Below are 14,596 nucleotides of genomic sequence, written 5' to 3'. Positions count from 1 at the left end.
TTGATGAATTCACATAACAAAATTGCACCTGCGTGCTGTTTTGAGAAAGGAAAAGGGCGGAGTGAACGTTCAACACATTCCTTTAATGGTTCAAGTAATGCCAACCTGCAATAAAATAGACAAAGCGGCCGGCCACATATTCATCGGCCGGAACCTTCCCGTAGCTGTAAACACGATCATAACATTATTGAAAGTCTCCTCACGGTGCATCGCACCGTTTCCCTTTCTAATTAAATACCATTTTAAATACAATTAGCAACAAGATGGTTAAAAGGTTTTTTTCTCCCCTTTAAAAAAATAAATCATCGTACAAAAGGTGACAATCATTCGGTTGAAATTTCGGTAGGCATATACAGTGTTGATGGAAACTCAAAGCGTACAAATACCACACGCACACTTTTTAAAGAGTTGCAATGTTTAGCAATAATATATCCGAAAATGTTTCTTCGCTTGTTTTTCGTCACAGGTTAGCATTGTCATTAGCACCAATCAGGTCATAAAAAGCACAAAACAGAATTGCTCCGATGGAAAATGCCTCAGAAACGTCCTTCCGCGAAACATACAGCGCATCTGCTAAGTATTCACTGTGCTTCCTTTTTCCCCAAGTTGTTACATCACAATCTTATTTGAAAATGGATTTTTTTTTGTGTGTTTGTAATTCCCCCGTCAACATTCTACACACAACACCCTATGATGACAATGTGAAAAACTTTTTTTTTTTTTTTTTTAATAAAATGGAGGACCACTCTGCGGATGGCCTTGAGTGGACCAGCGATCGATTTCTAGCCGGATCTGAAAATGACGCTCGCCATCCAACTTGGAGTTTGAAATGTTCTGCAGGAGGACTGGACGTAACTCCCCGAAGATCGGGTGTGCCGAGCTCGCGGCATCGTATTCGAAACGAGTTGAGGCGCTCATTTTTGCCAAAGATGCATCAAGTATCGAGGAAAAGCTGTGAATATTTCAATGGAATTGTGATCCTTTCTTAAAAAAAAAATAATCAGAACATTTGGGGGGGGGGAATTGTCATTATTCGAGGTTGTGTGCAGAATTTAAGAACAAAAGAATTTGTTCCATTTTGGAATAAGGCTGTAACATAAAATATGGAAAAAGTCAAGCATTGCGAACACTTTCGAGATGCCCCGGAAATGCTTTTTTTAATTAACAGAATGAAGAAAGCCTCTTCTTCTATTGCTGTTCTGAGGCACATCGCATTTTACATTCCAGTTAAACTCTGTGATTTGACAAGTATTAACAGTTCAACATGAATATTAAATAATCATTAAAAATGATTCCTCTGTATCATAAGTAGGCAAAATATTTTTTTCCTATAAGGGCAATCAGAGCTTGAGCGTCAGCCATCTCGAATCTGGAAGATGTGTTCGCAGGGAAAACGTTTGGAATCCATACACGGTCATTAATTCACCGAGCGTATGCGAGCTCTGCTCGAAGGCGGTCGATCGGTGTCGCATTTTTTTCTGCCCTCACATGACGTCGGCCCGTTTGTCCCGGACTTTGTTCCTCTGCTTCGTCCTGGCCTTGAAGGCAGCCGAGTTGAAAAGATGCTGGTGAAGGAAAACGGGAGTCATCGCTCAGCTTGGCAAGCATCAATGGAAAGAAGGATATACGGTACAATACTAGTGGCCTCGAAGACGACAGCGAGAAAAAGACACGCGACGCTTGATGCTCGGCCTTCGTGCGACAGACGTGAAGCGTGAGGCCGAAAGAAAGGAATTTATACCTTCTCAAATCGTGAGATCTTGTTGGCTTTGACGGCGGCGTCGAGGACGACGGGGGGGCCGAGGCCAATGATGTCTCTCAGAAGCGGGTTCGACTGCAGCCGCACAAAAGAAAACTTGGATGGACTCAGCTGAGTTTGTCGCCCAACTTCACACGTCGACATTCCTGCCGCGAGCTCACAGGTGTCAAACTCAAGGCATGGGGGCCAGATCCGGCCCGCTACCTCATTTTATGTGGCCCGCAAAAAGCAAATAAAGTGCATCCAACTTCCATGATTCATGCTAAAAAAAAATGTTACATGTAATAAATATTTTTTTTGTTTTGTTTACACTCCGGTTTCCTCCCACATCCCAAAAACATGCATTACTTGGAGACTCTAAATTGCCCGTAGGCATGACTGTGAGTGCGAATGGTTGTCTGTTTGTATGTGCCCTGCGATTGGCTGGCAACCAGTTCAGGGTGTACCCCGCCTCCTGCCCGATGACAGCTGGGATAGGCTCCGGCGCGCCCGCGACTCTAGTGAGGATAGGCGGCTCAGAAAATGGATGGATAACTGAACAACCTGTTATCATTGACTTCATGGAACGCGTAGCAAATCACTGCGTAGCAAATAGACTGCATTCAAATCCATCCATCCATCCATCCATTTTCTACCGCTTGTCCGAGGTCGGGTCGCGGGGGAAGTAGCTATAGCGGGGACGCCCAGACTTCCCTCTCCCCAGCCACTTCATCCAGCTCTTCCGGGGGGGATCCCGAGGCGTTCCCGGGCCGGCCGAAGGACATAGTTTCTCCAGCGTGTCCCGGGTCGTCCCCGGGGTCTCCTCCCGGTGGGACATGCCCGGAACACCTCACCGGGGAGGCGTCCGGGAGGCATCCGAATCAGATGCCCCGGCCACCTCATCTGGCTCCTCTCGATGTGGAGGAGCAGCGGCTCTACTCTGAGATCCTCCCGGATGACCGAGCTTCTCACCCTATCTCTAAGGGAGAGCCCGGACACCCTGCGGAGGAAACTCATTTCGGCCGCTCGTATCCGGGATCTCGTTCTTTCGGTCACGAGCTGCAGGTCGTGACCGTAGGTGAGGGTAGGAACGAAGATCGACCGGTAAATCGAGAGCTTCGGCTTAGCTCCTTCTTTACCACAACGGACCGATACAAAGTCAGCATCACTGCAGACGCTGCACCGATCCGCCTGTCGATCTCCCGTTCCATTCTTCCCTCACTCGTGAACAAGACCCCAAGATACTTGAACTACTCCACTTGGGGCAGGATCTCATCCCCGACCCGGAGAGCGTACGCCACCTTTTTCCGACTGAGGACCATGGTCTCAAATTTGGAGGTGCTGATTCTCATCCCAGCCGCTGCAAACTGCTCCAGCGAGAGTTGGAGGTCACGGCTTGATGACGCCAACAGAACCACATTATCGGCAAAAAGCAGAGATGCTATACTGAGGCCACCAAACCGGACCCCCTCTACGCCTCGGCTGCGCCTAGAAATTCTTGTACATAAAAGTTATGAACAGAATCGGTGACAAAGGGCAGCCTTGGCAGAGTCCAACCCTCACCGGAAAGGAGCCCGACTTACTGCCAGATATGCGGACCAAACTCTGACTCCGGTCGTACAGGGACCGAACAGCCCGTATCAGGGGGTTCGGTACCCCATACTCCCGAAGCACCCCCCCCCCCCACAGGACCCCCGAGGGACAGGGTCGAACGCCTTCTCCAAGTCCACAAAACACTGATTTAGACTGATTGGGCGAACTCCCATGCACCCTCGAGAACCCTGCCGAGGGTGTAGAGCTGGTCCACTGTTCCACGGCCAGGACGAAAACCACACTGCTCTTCCTGAATCTCAGATTCGACTTCCCGACGGACCCTCCTCTCCAGCACCCCTGAATAGACCTTACCAGGTAGGCTGAGGAGAGTGATCCCCCTGTAGTTGGAACACACCCTCCGGTCCCCCTTCTTAAAAAGGGGGACCACCACCCCAGTCTGCCAATCCAGAGGCACTGCCCCCGATGTCCATGTGATGTTGCAGAGGCGTGTTAACCAGGACAGCCCCACAACATCCAGAGCCTTTAGGAACTCCGGGCGAAGCTCATCCACCCCCGGGGTCTTGCCACCGAGGAGCTTTTTAACCACCTCGGTGACCTCAACCACAGAGATAGGAGAGCCCGCCTCAGAAAACCCAGACACTGCTCCCTCATGGGAAGGCGTGTCGGTGGAATTGAGGAGGTCTTCGAAGTATTCTCCCCACCGGCTCACAATGTCCCGAGTCGAGGTCAGCGGCGCCCCATCCCCACTATACACAGCGTTGATGGTGCACTGCTTCCCCCTCCTGAGACGCCGGATGGTGGACCAGAATTTCCTCGAAGCCGCACGGAAGTCTTTCTCCATGGCCTCACCGAACTCCTCCCATACCAGAGTTTTTGCTTCAGCGACCACCAGAGCTGCATTCCGCTTGGCCTGCCTCAGGAGTCCCACAGGCCAAAAAGGTCTGATAGGACTCCTTCTTCAGCTTGACGGCATCACTCACCATTGGTGTCCACCAACAGGTTCGGGGATTGCCGCCACGACAGGCACCGACCACCTTACGGCCACAGCTCCGGTCGGCCACCTCAGCAATGGAGGCGCGGAACACGGTCCGCTCGGACTCGATGTCCACCGCCTCCCCCGGAACATGAGCAAAGCTCTGTCGGAGGTGGGAGTTGAAACTCCTTCTGACGGGGGATTGCGCCAGACGTTCCCAGCAGACCCTCACAATACGTTTGGGCCCGCCACGTCGGACCGGCATCTTCCCCCACCATCGGAGCCAACTCACCACCAGGTGGTGATCGGTTGACAGCTCCGCCCCTCTCTTCACCCGAGTGTCACCGCTCGGGTTCTGATCAGGGGGGCCGTTCCTTCCAATCACTCACTGTCATTGCCCACGTGAGCATTGAAGTCCCCCAGCAGAACGATAGAGTCCCCAGCGGGAGTGCTCTCCAGCACCCCCTCCAAGGACTCCAAAAAGGGTGGGTACTCTGAAGTGCTGATTGGTGCATAGGCACAAAGAACAGTCAGGACCCGTCCCCCCACCCCGAAGGCGGAGGGAGGCTACCCTCTCGTCCACCGGGGTGAACCTCAACGTACGGGCGCCGAGCCGGGGAGCAATAAGTATACCCACACCTGCTCGGTACCTCTCACCGGGGGCATGAGCCCATGGGTAACGTGGGTCCCCCTTCCCATGGGCATTAAAAGCCACAATCAGACAAAACTTTATTCACCACGTAAGTACTGCGTGTTGCAATCAAGGGAGTCAGAAATCTTTAAGCTTAAGCGATTTTACTATAATTATTCGTGTAATTTCCAATGCAGCACTGCCAACCTCGGAAATTCACTTCCAGAACAATATGTAAAATGAATTTGAATGGTACTGGAAAAATAAATGTTTAAAAAGTACTTGCTGACCTGCAGATGGTGGCTGACCCCGGACTCGAGGACCTCTTTAAAGGAGTCGTAAATTCTTCGCCTCGTCCAGCTGTCGATGTACACGCTCTCCACTCCGAACCTGATCTTCTCTTCTGTGAAGTCCTCGTTCTAAAGAAGACATAACAGGACATTCTCAAGTACCACGAACACACCGGCCGAGACGTGTAAAGGCCAATTGAGTGCATTTCAAAATTTAACTACAGATGGGGGAGATGCCTATTGGTACTAATGGGATGCCTTTTATTTTGGGAAAAAAAATCATAAAAAGGACACAAAAATCAAAATAGCAGGATATGATTCAGACTGGGCAGAACAAATAAGTCACATGGCTCCCCAGAACAAAAACATCGTGGAACGAGGCCACGGGACTCGAGTGGAACGCTACTCCCCGGAAAGCAGGCCATGCCCGCACATCTTACGATGATTGACGGCGCCACCTAAGGCCCACCTCAATGTAGTGTAGAACCTCTCTGAAGATGGAGCGCTGTTTCCTCCTGTCGTTCTTGGCGCGATGTTTGTGGCTGTCTGTCGCTAAACTCTTCAGACTTTCACACAAACCTTCGCCGTCCTCCAACTCAAAGTCCTGCACGCAAAAACACAACAACAAAAAGTCAAGGCTTACACAATTTTTCCAGAACACTTAATTCCATATTTTTAAATAAACACACTCAGTAGTATTATGTATTGTATGTAATTGATCATATCAAGAGATTGTAATAAAATACAACACTTTTTTCATATAGTCGCTACAGCTCCTTATTTTCTGAGCCACCACAATGAACGATTATCCTTCCGCTTCTTTTCACGCGGCTTCCGCAGTTCAAAGCGTGTCGTCGCATTCCTCGTCAACAGGACCGACGTGTGCGTGTACGTACCTCATCGATCTCGCGTCCCAGCTCAACCAGCAGGGCGATGGTTTCTCCCGCAGTGATCCGGTAGTTGACGTCACTACTTTGCAGACAAGCTTGTAGCTTGGGGAGGTGGCTGCGACACAGTACTGTATCGTTAGCATGCCATCATGTTAATTGGAGTACAAAGAAAAAAAAAAACATTCATTCAATTCTGCAGATGTAAAAATGTATATGGACTCACATGTGCAGCAGGACAGAGAGTTTGGATGCGGGGCAGAGGGTGACCAGTAGGGACCAGGCCTGCATGGCGGCGCTGTGGAGCCCCGGGCTGCCGGGTTTGGGGGTGGGCAGCGTTCCCTCTCTGTTGGGGTAGGAAGACATGAACACGCTCTCCAGCAGGGACAAGGACTTGATCAAGTCCTGACAGGATTCAAAAAGAAAAGAGACAAAACAAATTGCTGTTTGATGTGTGCAAAACAAAACACACACATTCCCGGTCCGTTTCCCTAAATACAAAATATACCGTAGTACTGGAAGCATATTTTATTGTATGTATGGATATCTTTTTTACAACCTAGTACAACGGGTCCTTGGTTTGCAATGTTCCTGTGGCGGCAGCAAAGTCCAAAATGGCCGTGGTCTTGTCACTAACTATGATAATGCGGTTGTAAAGTCAGAATTCCTGCAAATATTTCTATGAAAAACAATTCTAGGCCATAAATACAGATACAATACAGAAATACAAATAAAAACCATTTAAAAAAACACCAAGTATGTCAGTAATTGAGAGTTTGTGCCACACGTCGACGCCGAAAGTGATGTCGTAGCGTCGTCGCCATTGTAAACCAAGGATCCCCTGTAACTGTACAGTTCTTCACAGACCCGCTAGGTCAAGTGCAGTCTAAGCTCTTTTAGAAGACGCAGTTCTCACCTCTCCGTCTTCAGCAGCAGACACATAGCAACACATCCCCAGAGCTCTGGCACACTGACAGGGACACAAGTTTGTTTTTTTCTGTTAGAACTTTACTCAGTCCTTTTACATATTACACATTTTACAAGCATCACGTGTATAGAAAATACTTTCTATATTGCGGTGTCTGTGCTAGGTACGCGCATGTGCCTTCGAGAGGCGGGGCGGCCTGTGTCATTAACGAGTCTACGTGTGAGTGTCTAGGCGAGAGCTGTGGCCGCAGCAGCCTCTGCGTGATTCTTTTACTTGACCAAAAGCTTGAATGTAGCCAAATTAGAACCTTGTGAATACTGCCAGGATAAACATTTAGCTTGAAATATTACTCCTATAATTGCACTTAATTCAAATTGGCACCAAGCATCCATCCATCCATTTTCTGAGCCGCTTCTCCTCACAAGGGTGGCGGGCGTGCCGGAGCCTATCCCAGCTATCATCGGGCAGGAGGCGGGGCACACCCTGAACTGGTCGCCAGCCAATCGCAGGGCCCATAAAAACAAACAACCATTCGCACACACATTCACACCTACGGGCAATTTAGAGTCTTCAACCAACCTAGCACGCATGTCTTTGGGATGTGGGAGGAAACCGGAGTGCCCGGAGAAAACCCACGCAGGCACGGGAGAACATGCAAACTCCACACAGGCCGGGGATTGAGCCCCGGACCTCAGAACTGTGAGACAGACGCTCTAACCAGTCGACCTGATGGAAAAAAAACTTTTTTGATTGACGTGTGTTGTTTATGTTCTACCAAAATCGAATTGAATTACACATTTTCATTTGATTGAAAGGAAAATGATTAACAAAGTCTATAATTAATGAGTTTGTTTCAATGTAGTCCCGTAACTTTGAAAAACATCACTTGTCATCTTAATCAATTGAAGTGCATTTCTTGGGATTTTGCATACATGAAATTAACTTTGGAGGTTGCTTTTGAAAAATTTCAAATGTCAAAAAGTACATAGGGTTTCAGATTTTCTAGTTTTCGTATTCAAAATGTAAGCGAGCGTGTATCTATTATTTGTTGTTTCTTTTAGTAATATGAAGATAGTACCGATAATTGTGACATTTTTGTCCAGCTAATTGTCAAATTAAATGTTCATATGGTTCCAGGTCTAATAAGGAACCAAATAAAGCAGTGACCAGGTTTCATATGATAACTCACACTTTGACGCGCAATCATGCCGGCAGTGTTGTCGATCAGGATGGTGGTCAGGATGGGGCGCAGTATGTTGAAGCCCTCCGCCGCCTCGTCTCCTCCCCCCAGCTGAATGCAGAGCAGTGCGAAGACGGTGGCGGCCGCAGCCTGCTCCTCTCCGCCGCCTGGACGCGTGGCGGCAACACGGCGGCGACTGTTAGTCTGGCTTAACTAAGTATTTGTTTAGCGATAAGTGCGAGGGATGCAACGATCGTAGGCAAAATATGCAGGTACGGAACCTATGTCGACCTTTTTTCAAGCTTCTCTCCAAGCAGTCGCTGACCGTGAAGCGTCTCTCTGTGAGGAAGTCGTACAACAACTTGGATGAGAAGGCCAATCGCAAGGACTCAAGGGCCGCGAGTCGAGTCTTTGCACTGAGCGAGAGACGAGCGCAGGAGAGGAAAGAGTTTTTAGTGACATCCCGACATTGTGGATTTTCATGTTGTCAAAATGGGGCTTCACCTCTTGTCCGTGAGGTTGTCAATGCACTGCTTGAGTTTATCTTCCGTTTCTTCTTGGGCAGTCTGCTCGTCCACCTGCTCCCCTCCTGCGTTTGGTCGTTTAGAAGGAACAAAGGAAGTGAGTTGGTGATGAACATTAGTCTTGAAATAAAGATATGTGGAAAACTGAAAGAGGTCTCTCACAACGCCTTCCGCCTTCCATCCAAGCTTTCTCCCGTGCATCAATCCGATAAATTGATCAGAGCATAAATTCAACGTGAGCGAGAAATTTACCCTCCCTTGCAATTTGAGCGGGCTTTGATACCAACTGCCACATCTTTCATTTTTCCCCCCTTTTTTATTATTCATCCCCTGTATTTATTGTGTGCAGGACATAAATCGCAGCCTCTCTTACCGAGTAACAAAACTTGGCGTTGTTAGCCGCTTTCCAAATTTGTACCCGTTTGACTCAAAACTATATTTTTTATTCAAATCGACATCGGTAAATTAAGTAGTTCCCTCGAAAGTTATTTGCTCGTAAGACCGAAGTAGGCATTCTACAGCTCATTCCTCTAATTAAAATCACACAAATAATGGCCAATTTACATTACATATCCACGATGTTTGTTTTACTGATGTGTCGGTCTATATATGTGGTGTAGGTATGTCCTTTTTTAAATAAAATAAAACGTACTGCTAATTAATTGAAAATAATTTTGCAGATCCCCAGGTTACAGCTCACGGATCCCCGGTATTCAATGCCATCGCCAGTTAAACAAAACATTTAAAAAGTTAATTTTGCCCATAGTACATCAAGCAAATGAATTGAAATGGCGAGTAATAATAACCCTGTCGTGCGCGTTTGTAGCAAACCTGTGCCCTCCTCTAGGACGGAGGTGCCTTCACTGGCACTGCTGTAGTGGCTGAGAACGTCCGACGTCAGCTCGTCGTCGCTGGCTCCCGACTCCGCCTTCGCTCCATTTTTCACACCTGACAGGCAAGACATGGAGATTTGCAGCAATTGAATAACTTCATGGGGTGAAAATTACGAATGTTGGCAAATGAGAAAAGAGACTCGAATTGTAAAAACAGACTGACAGTAAAAAAACAAAAACAAAAACAAAAAAACACAGAGGTTAGTCAACTCTGCTCAGCTCTCCGTTTTCGTCACTAAGCCATAAACGTGCCCGTGCGGGCAAACTAAGCTCGCCCTCAGTTACTGCTGGATCAGGACTTTCTACTGTTAGATTAGAGGTGACCAGCATTCCATGTGCACAATCCTCAATGGCACATGGTATGTGATGTGTGCGCGTGTGTTCATGTTGCCAGGTCATCAAGGTACTCCAGAGGTCAATATTTAGTCTAGCGTGGAGTGCAGTGTAACTTTTGTGGGTGCAGTGGTGTTGGATTCTCACTGCGACATAGGGCAGGGCGATTAATGGATTCATTCGAATTTATTGCCCAGGAAGTTTTTCTTTTTGCTACTTCCGTAGGTCAAAGTGTGTCCTCGATGCCAACAGAGAGAAACTTGTTTTAGTTTGAGACTTTTTCTACAGACTACGGAAATGCAATCTAGCGGACGAGACGAAGAAAGAAAAGAAAAAATCGTCACGGGGGCGACGTGATTGGGACGAGGGTCAAAAGGAGTTACCTTTAGCCGTCAACTGCAGCTGGAGAAACTCCTGACGAAGAGATACTGAAGATGATGTATGGACCAAGGAATGAATTAAGTCAATATAGGATGTGTGGGTAAGTGATGGAGGTTATGAAATGGAATATGTAAGAAAATGGTGTAAAAGAATGACCGTGAAGAGAAGATTAAATGTGAGCTTTTTCCAAAGTGAGCTTTTCCAACATGTACAAGCGATACACAATTATACTGCACATATCGCCCACTCATAATGGGCGCACAAAAAAAAAGACAAAAAACTTCCAAGTTCAAACCAATAGCATTTTGTGCCATCGTGCTTTTCTGGGGTAACAAGGCAACAGATCAGCGGGAGGATGCTGGCCTCCGGCTCAGCCCCTACCCTAATGAGGATTAGCGCGACAGAAAATTGATGGATTAGGCACTGGTGTCAATACTAGAAGCCATTCTGCTGTCTTGTGGGAGAAAATGCAACGTGTGTGAGCGTGTGTGTGTCTCCGAGAGCCACGTCAGTACACAAAACGTGAGGATGCACACGACATGTGGCAACCACAGCGCACGCTCAAAACACGTGTGACCATGTCAGACCCGCACGGGGAACTTTATTTACACGCAGCTGTCATTGGAAACATTGAAATAAAACCACGGTTTTTTTTCGTAGCCGCGCACAACTGTAAATAGAAAACTATTTACAGTAGTGGGAAGTCACCAAGTACAAATAACTTGTGACTCAACAAGATTTTGCAGATATTTTTACTTTACTCCCATTTGAAAAAAAAATCCAAGTTCGTACGACTTACTTTGTCAAAACCACGCAACGTAAACTAAACATTTACGAATAATTTGATAACTAATTTTAACTTGATAAAGTCAACTGCACATGAGATCTTGACTGACTGAGCTGTCGGGGTCTTATAAGGCATTAAAACAAAACATACCACAGCGACATAAAGGAATGTGAACCAGGGTGCATTAACGACGATGACGCAACAGATTTAGAGAAGCAAGGTATTCCCCGTTCATGGCTTTATTGAAGAGAATTGTTGTCGTCGGGCCCAAGAGCAATTCGTGGCAAGTTGTCTTGCGCCAGCCTGACAACCGCCAGCTTCTGCCGTTCCAAAACGCTCTCATACGACACAAACATACCGTAAAGGTAATGTGTATTTCTTCAGTTGTTATTCGCTCATTTAGCATTCTGTGTCAGTTAACAACATTAGCGAAGCAATGGGAACATATTCGGATGTGATTTTCCCTTCTATGCAACGTGATAATTGGGGGGAACTGATCAAAATGGGTATTGTATGTAATTGAAATAAGAAATCATTTTGTATTTTTGTACTGAATTCAGAAGTGTGTACTTTGTTACTTTCACTCAAGGAGTTGAATCAGGACTTAGAGCAGTCTTTTTCTTTGTTTCCCCCCCGAGTAGTAGTAGTAGTAGTAGTACCTGTAACTCTACATAAGTACAGAGTATGACTATTCCCACCTCTGACTCCGAATGAATATGACATTGACGTAGAAACACGTAACTTCGCGTACATAGTTGCCTTCCTGGAACACTGACTACAATGCACGTGATAGAACAGGAAAGATTTCCGCGTCAACCAATAACTTGCCATGTGGCAAAGTCCCACCATAAAGTCAGCCTGTTGGTATTGTCACTCGGTCAGCGCCCGGTCTTGAGGTGCGTCAATTATACGCATTCTGTGTCGTGCGCACACTTACCCGCTTTAGTGGAGCCGCGTTTCCCTTTTTTACTTCGCGGCATGGCGAGCAGCTTCCAGCGGCCACCTGGCTTAAGCTAGGCGAGGCGAAGCTAACGTTAGCCTACTTTATATATTAAAAAAGAAGAAAAAAGAACAAAAAAAAAGCCCCTCTCAGCTCTCCAGTCGGCCTGGAGACATCTGGCTGCGTTTCCACCAAGACTATTTCAAATTAAAACCCTGACGTGTTGGCCGATGTTTTGAGTGGCGGCCAGCAACAAACAACCGCCCCAACTCAACGCTCACTTCCACCCGGTAATGTAATCCTTGTCCACGGGCGAGCTTCACGGTTGTTATCGGTGTATTATCTATGTTTGTCGCCGGGTATTCTATACGTCATCCCGGGTTGGCACAATGAGCATTTGTCAAAGAGTTTGGGGTGAAGTTTGAAGCACGCTGCGGTCGTGACGTCCACCATCTTGCTTGCTTGCTTCCTTCCTCCCTCCCTCACTCCCTTCCTTCCTTCCTTCCTTCCGCTCGCTGGCGGCAGCACGCCGGCCGCCGGCCGGCCGGTTGCCGGCTTGCCAGGTGGGCTCGCACCACGGTTGCCAGCTCCTTTTCACAACGATGGCCCTTTCCGCCACGCAAAACAAAAGCAATTGTATGTTCGAAATCGTTCACTCATTCCCTACTCCCTAGTCTCTTTCAAAGCGACTATTTAGTCACTAGTGAAATGTAAAATAGTTTTGCAACGCGATGAGAGCGTGGCGTGGCATACGTCACTGATGCGTCAACGTCAGCTGCCGGAACTTCCTGAATGAATTATCGGACGAAATCAATCCATCCATCGTACATTATTTTGTCATTTTTCATTACATAATTGGTTGAATTAGTTGTAATTAAATTAATTATGATTAATACATTTAAAAAATATATTTCATTATTTTTATCAGAATCAGAATCATCTTTATTCGCCAAGTATGTCCAAAAAACACACAAGGAATTTTGTCTCCGGTCGTTGGAGGTAAAACTACATATTTGGCATACGGATTTATGTTTTTACATAATTTATTTACAAATGACACGGCCCATTTGTCGATTTCATTTTTTTTTTTAAAGGTGGCCCATAATTGAACAAAAAAGTTTGGCGACCCCTGATCTAATTTGCCCATGTCGCAACTCATCCATCCATCCATCCATTTTGTGAGCCGCTTCTCCTCACGAGGGTCGCGGGCGTGCTGGAGCCTATCCCAGCTGTCATCGGGCAGGAGGCGGGGTCCACCCTCAACTGGTTGCCAGCCAATCGCAGGGCACATACAAACAAACAACCACTCGCACACACATTCAGTCTGCCTCACAGTTCTGAGGACCGGGGTTCAAATCCCGGCTCCGCCTGTGTGGAGTTTGCATGTTCTCCCCGTGCCTGCGTGGCTTTTCTCCGGGCACTCCGCTTTCCTCCCACGTCCCAAAAACATGCATGGTAGGTTGATTGACAACTCTAAATTGCCCGTAGGTGTGAATGTGAGTGGTTGTTTGTTAGTTTGTATGTGCCCTGCGATTGCCTGGCAACCAGTTCAGGGTGTACCCAGCCTCCTGCCCAATGATAGCTGGGATAGGCTCCGGCACCCCCGTGACCCTAGTGAGGAGAAGCGGCTCAGGAAATGGATGGATGGATGGATGGATGGTGGCAAAAAAGACTAAGAAAGTTGAGGAATGCTCATCAAACCCCTGTTTGGAACATCCCACAGGTGAACAGGCTAATTGGGAACAGGGGGGGTGCCATGATTGGGCTTTCCCGAATTGCTCAGTCATTCACAAGCAAAGATGGGGCGAGGTTCACCTCTTTGTGAACAAGTGCGGGAGAAAATAGTCCAACAGTTTCGGGACAATGTTCCTCAACGTACAATTGCAAGGAATTGAGGGATTTCATCATCTACGGTCCATAATATCATCCAAAGGTTCAGAGAATCCGGAGAAATCACTTGCATCTAAGCGGCAAGGCCGAAAACCAACATTGACTGCCCGTGACCTTCGATCCCTCAGGCGGCACTGCATCAAAAACCGACATCAATGTGTAAAGGATATCACCGCATGGGCTCAGGAACACTTAGAAAAACCAATGTCAGTAAATACAGCTCTACAGCTATATCCGTCAGTGCAACTTGAAACTCGACTATGCAAAGCAAAAGCCATTTATCGACAACACCCAGAAACGCCGCCGGCTTCGCTGGTCCCGAGCTCATCTAAGATGGACTGAAGAGGAAAAGAGGAAAAGAACCATCCGGACTGTTATGGACGCAAAGTTCAAAAGCCAGCATCTGTGTTGGTATGGGACTGTGTTGGTGCCAATGGCATGGGTCACTTACGCATCTGTGAAAGCACCATTCATGCTGAAAGGTACATACAGGTTTTGGAGAAACATATGCTGCCATCCAAGCAACGTCTTTTTCCCCTGCTTATTTCAGCAAGACAATGCCAAACCACATTCTGCACGTGTTACAAGAGCGTGGCTTCGTAGCAGAAGAGTGCGGGTACTAGACTGGCCTGCCTGCAGTCCAGACCCGTCTCCCGTTGAAAATGCG

General features: G+C 47.4%; 1 protein-coding gene across 2 annotated transcripts; it reads right to left on the bottom strand.

Moving 5' to 3' along the window:
• Window positions 1-62: 62 nt before the first annotated feature.
• Window positions 63-12,775, bottom strand: ifrd2 (interferon-related developmental regulator 2). Of its 2 annotated transcripts, XM_061670776.1 has the most exons (12): window positions 12,037-12,775; window positions 9,537-9,653; window positions 8,686-8,770; window positions 8,473-8,597; window positions 8,191-8,348; window positions 6,990-7,043; window positions 6,300-6,478; window positions 6,083-6,191; window positions 5,656-5,790; window positions 5,187-5,315; window positions 1,742-1,834; window positions 63-1,565 (listed from the first exon to the last, which is right to left on the bottom strand). In XM_061670776.1, the coding sequence occupies exons 1-12, from the start codon at window positions 12,077-12,079 to the stop codon at window positions 1,485-1,487; spliced, it is 1,308 nt and encodes a 435-aa protein (XP_061526760.1). In that variant the 5' UTR covers window positions 12,080-12,775; the 3' UTR covers window positions 63-1,484. The 2 variants fall into 2 exon arrangements, with proteins under 2 accessions (XP_061526760.1, XP_061526752.1); XM_061670768.1 differs by lacking the exon at window positions 12,037-12,775 and having other exon boundaries at window positions 8,686-9,628.
• Between the last annotated feature and the right edge of the window lie 1,821 nt (window positions 12,776-14,596).

The sequence above is a fragment of the Phycodurus eques genome, chromosome 1 (assembly GCF_024500275.1).
Source record: "Phycodurus eques isolate BA_2022a chromosome 1, UOR_Pequ_1.1, whole genome shotgun sequence".
NCBI lineage: Eukaryota > Metazoa > Chordata > Actinopteri > Syngnathiformes > Syngnathidae > Phycodurus > Phycodurus eques.
This window is presented reverse-complemented; position numbering and strand designations above follow the sequence as displayed.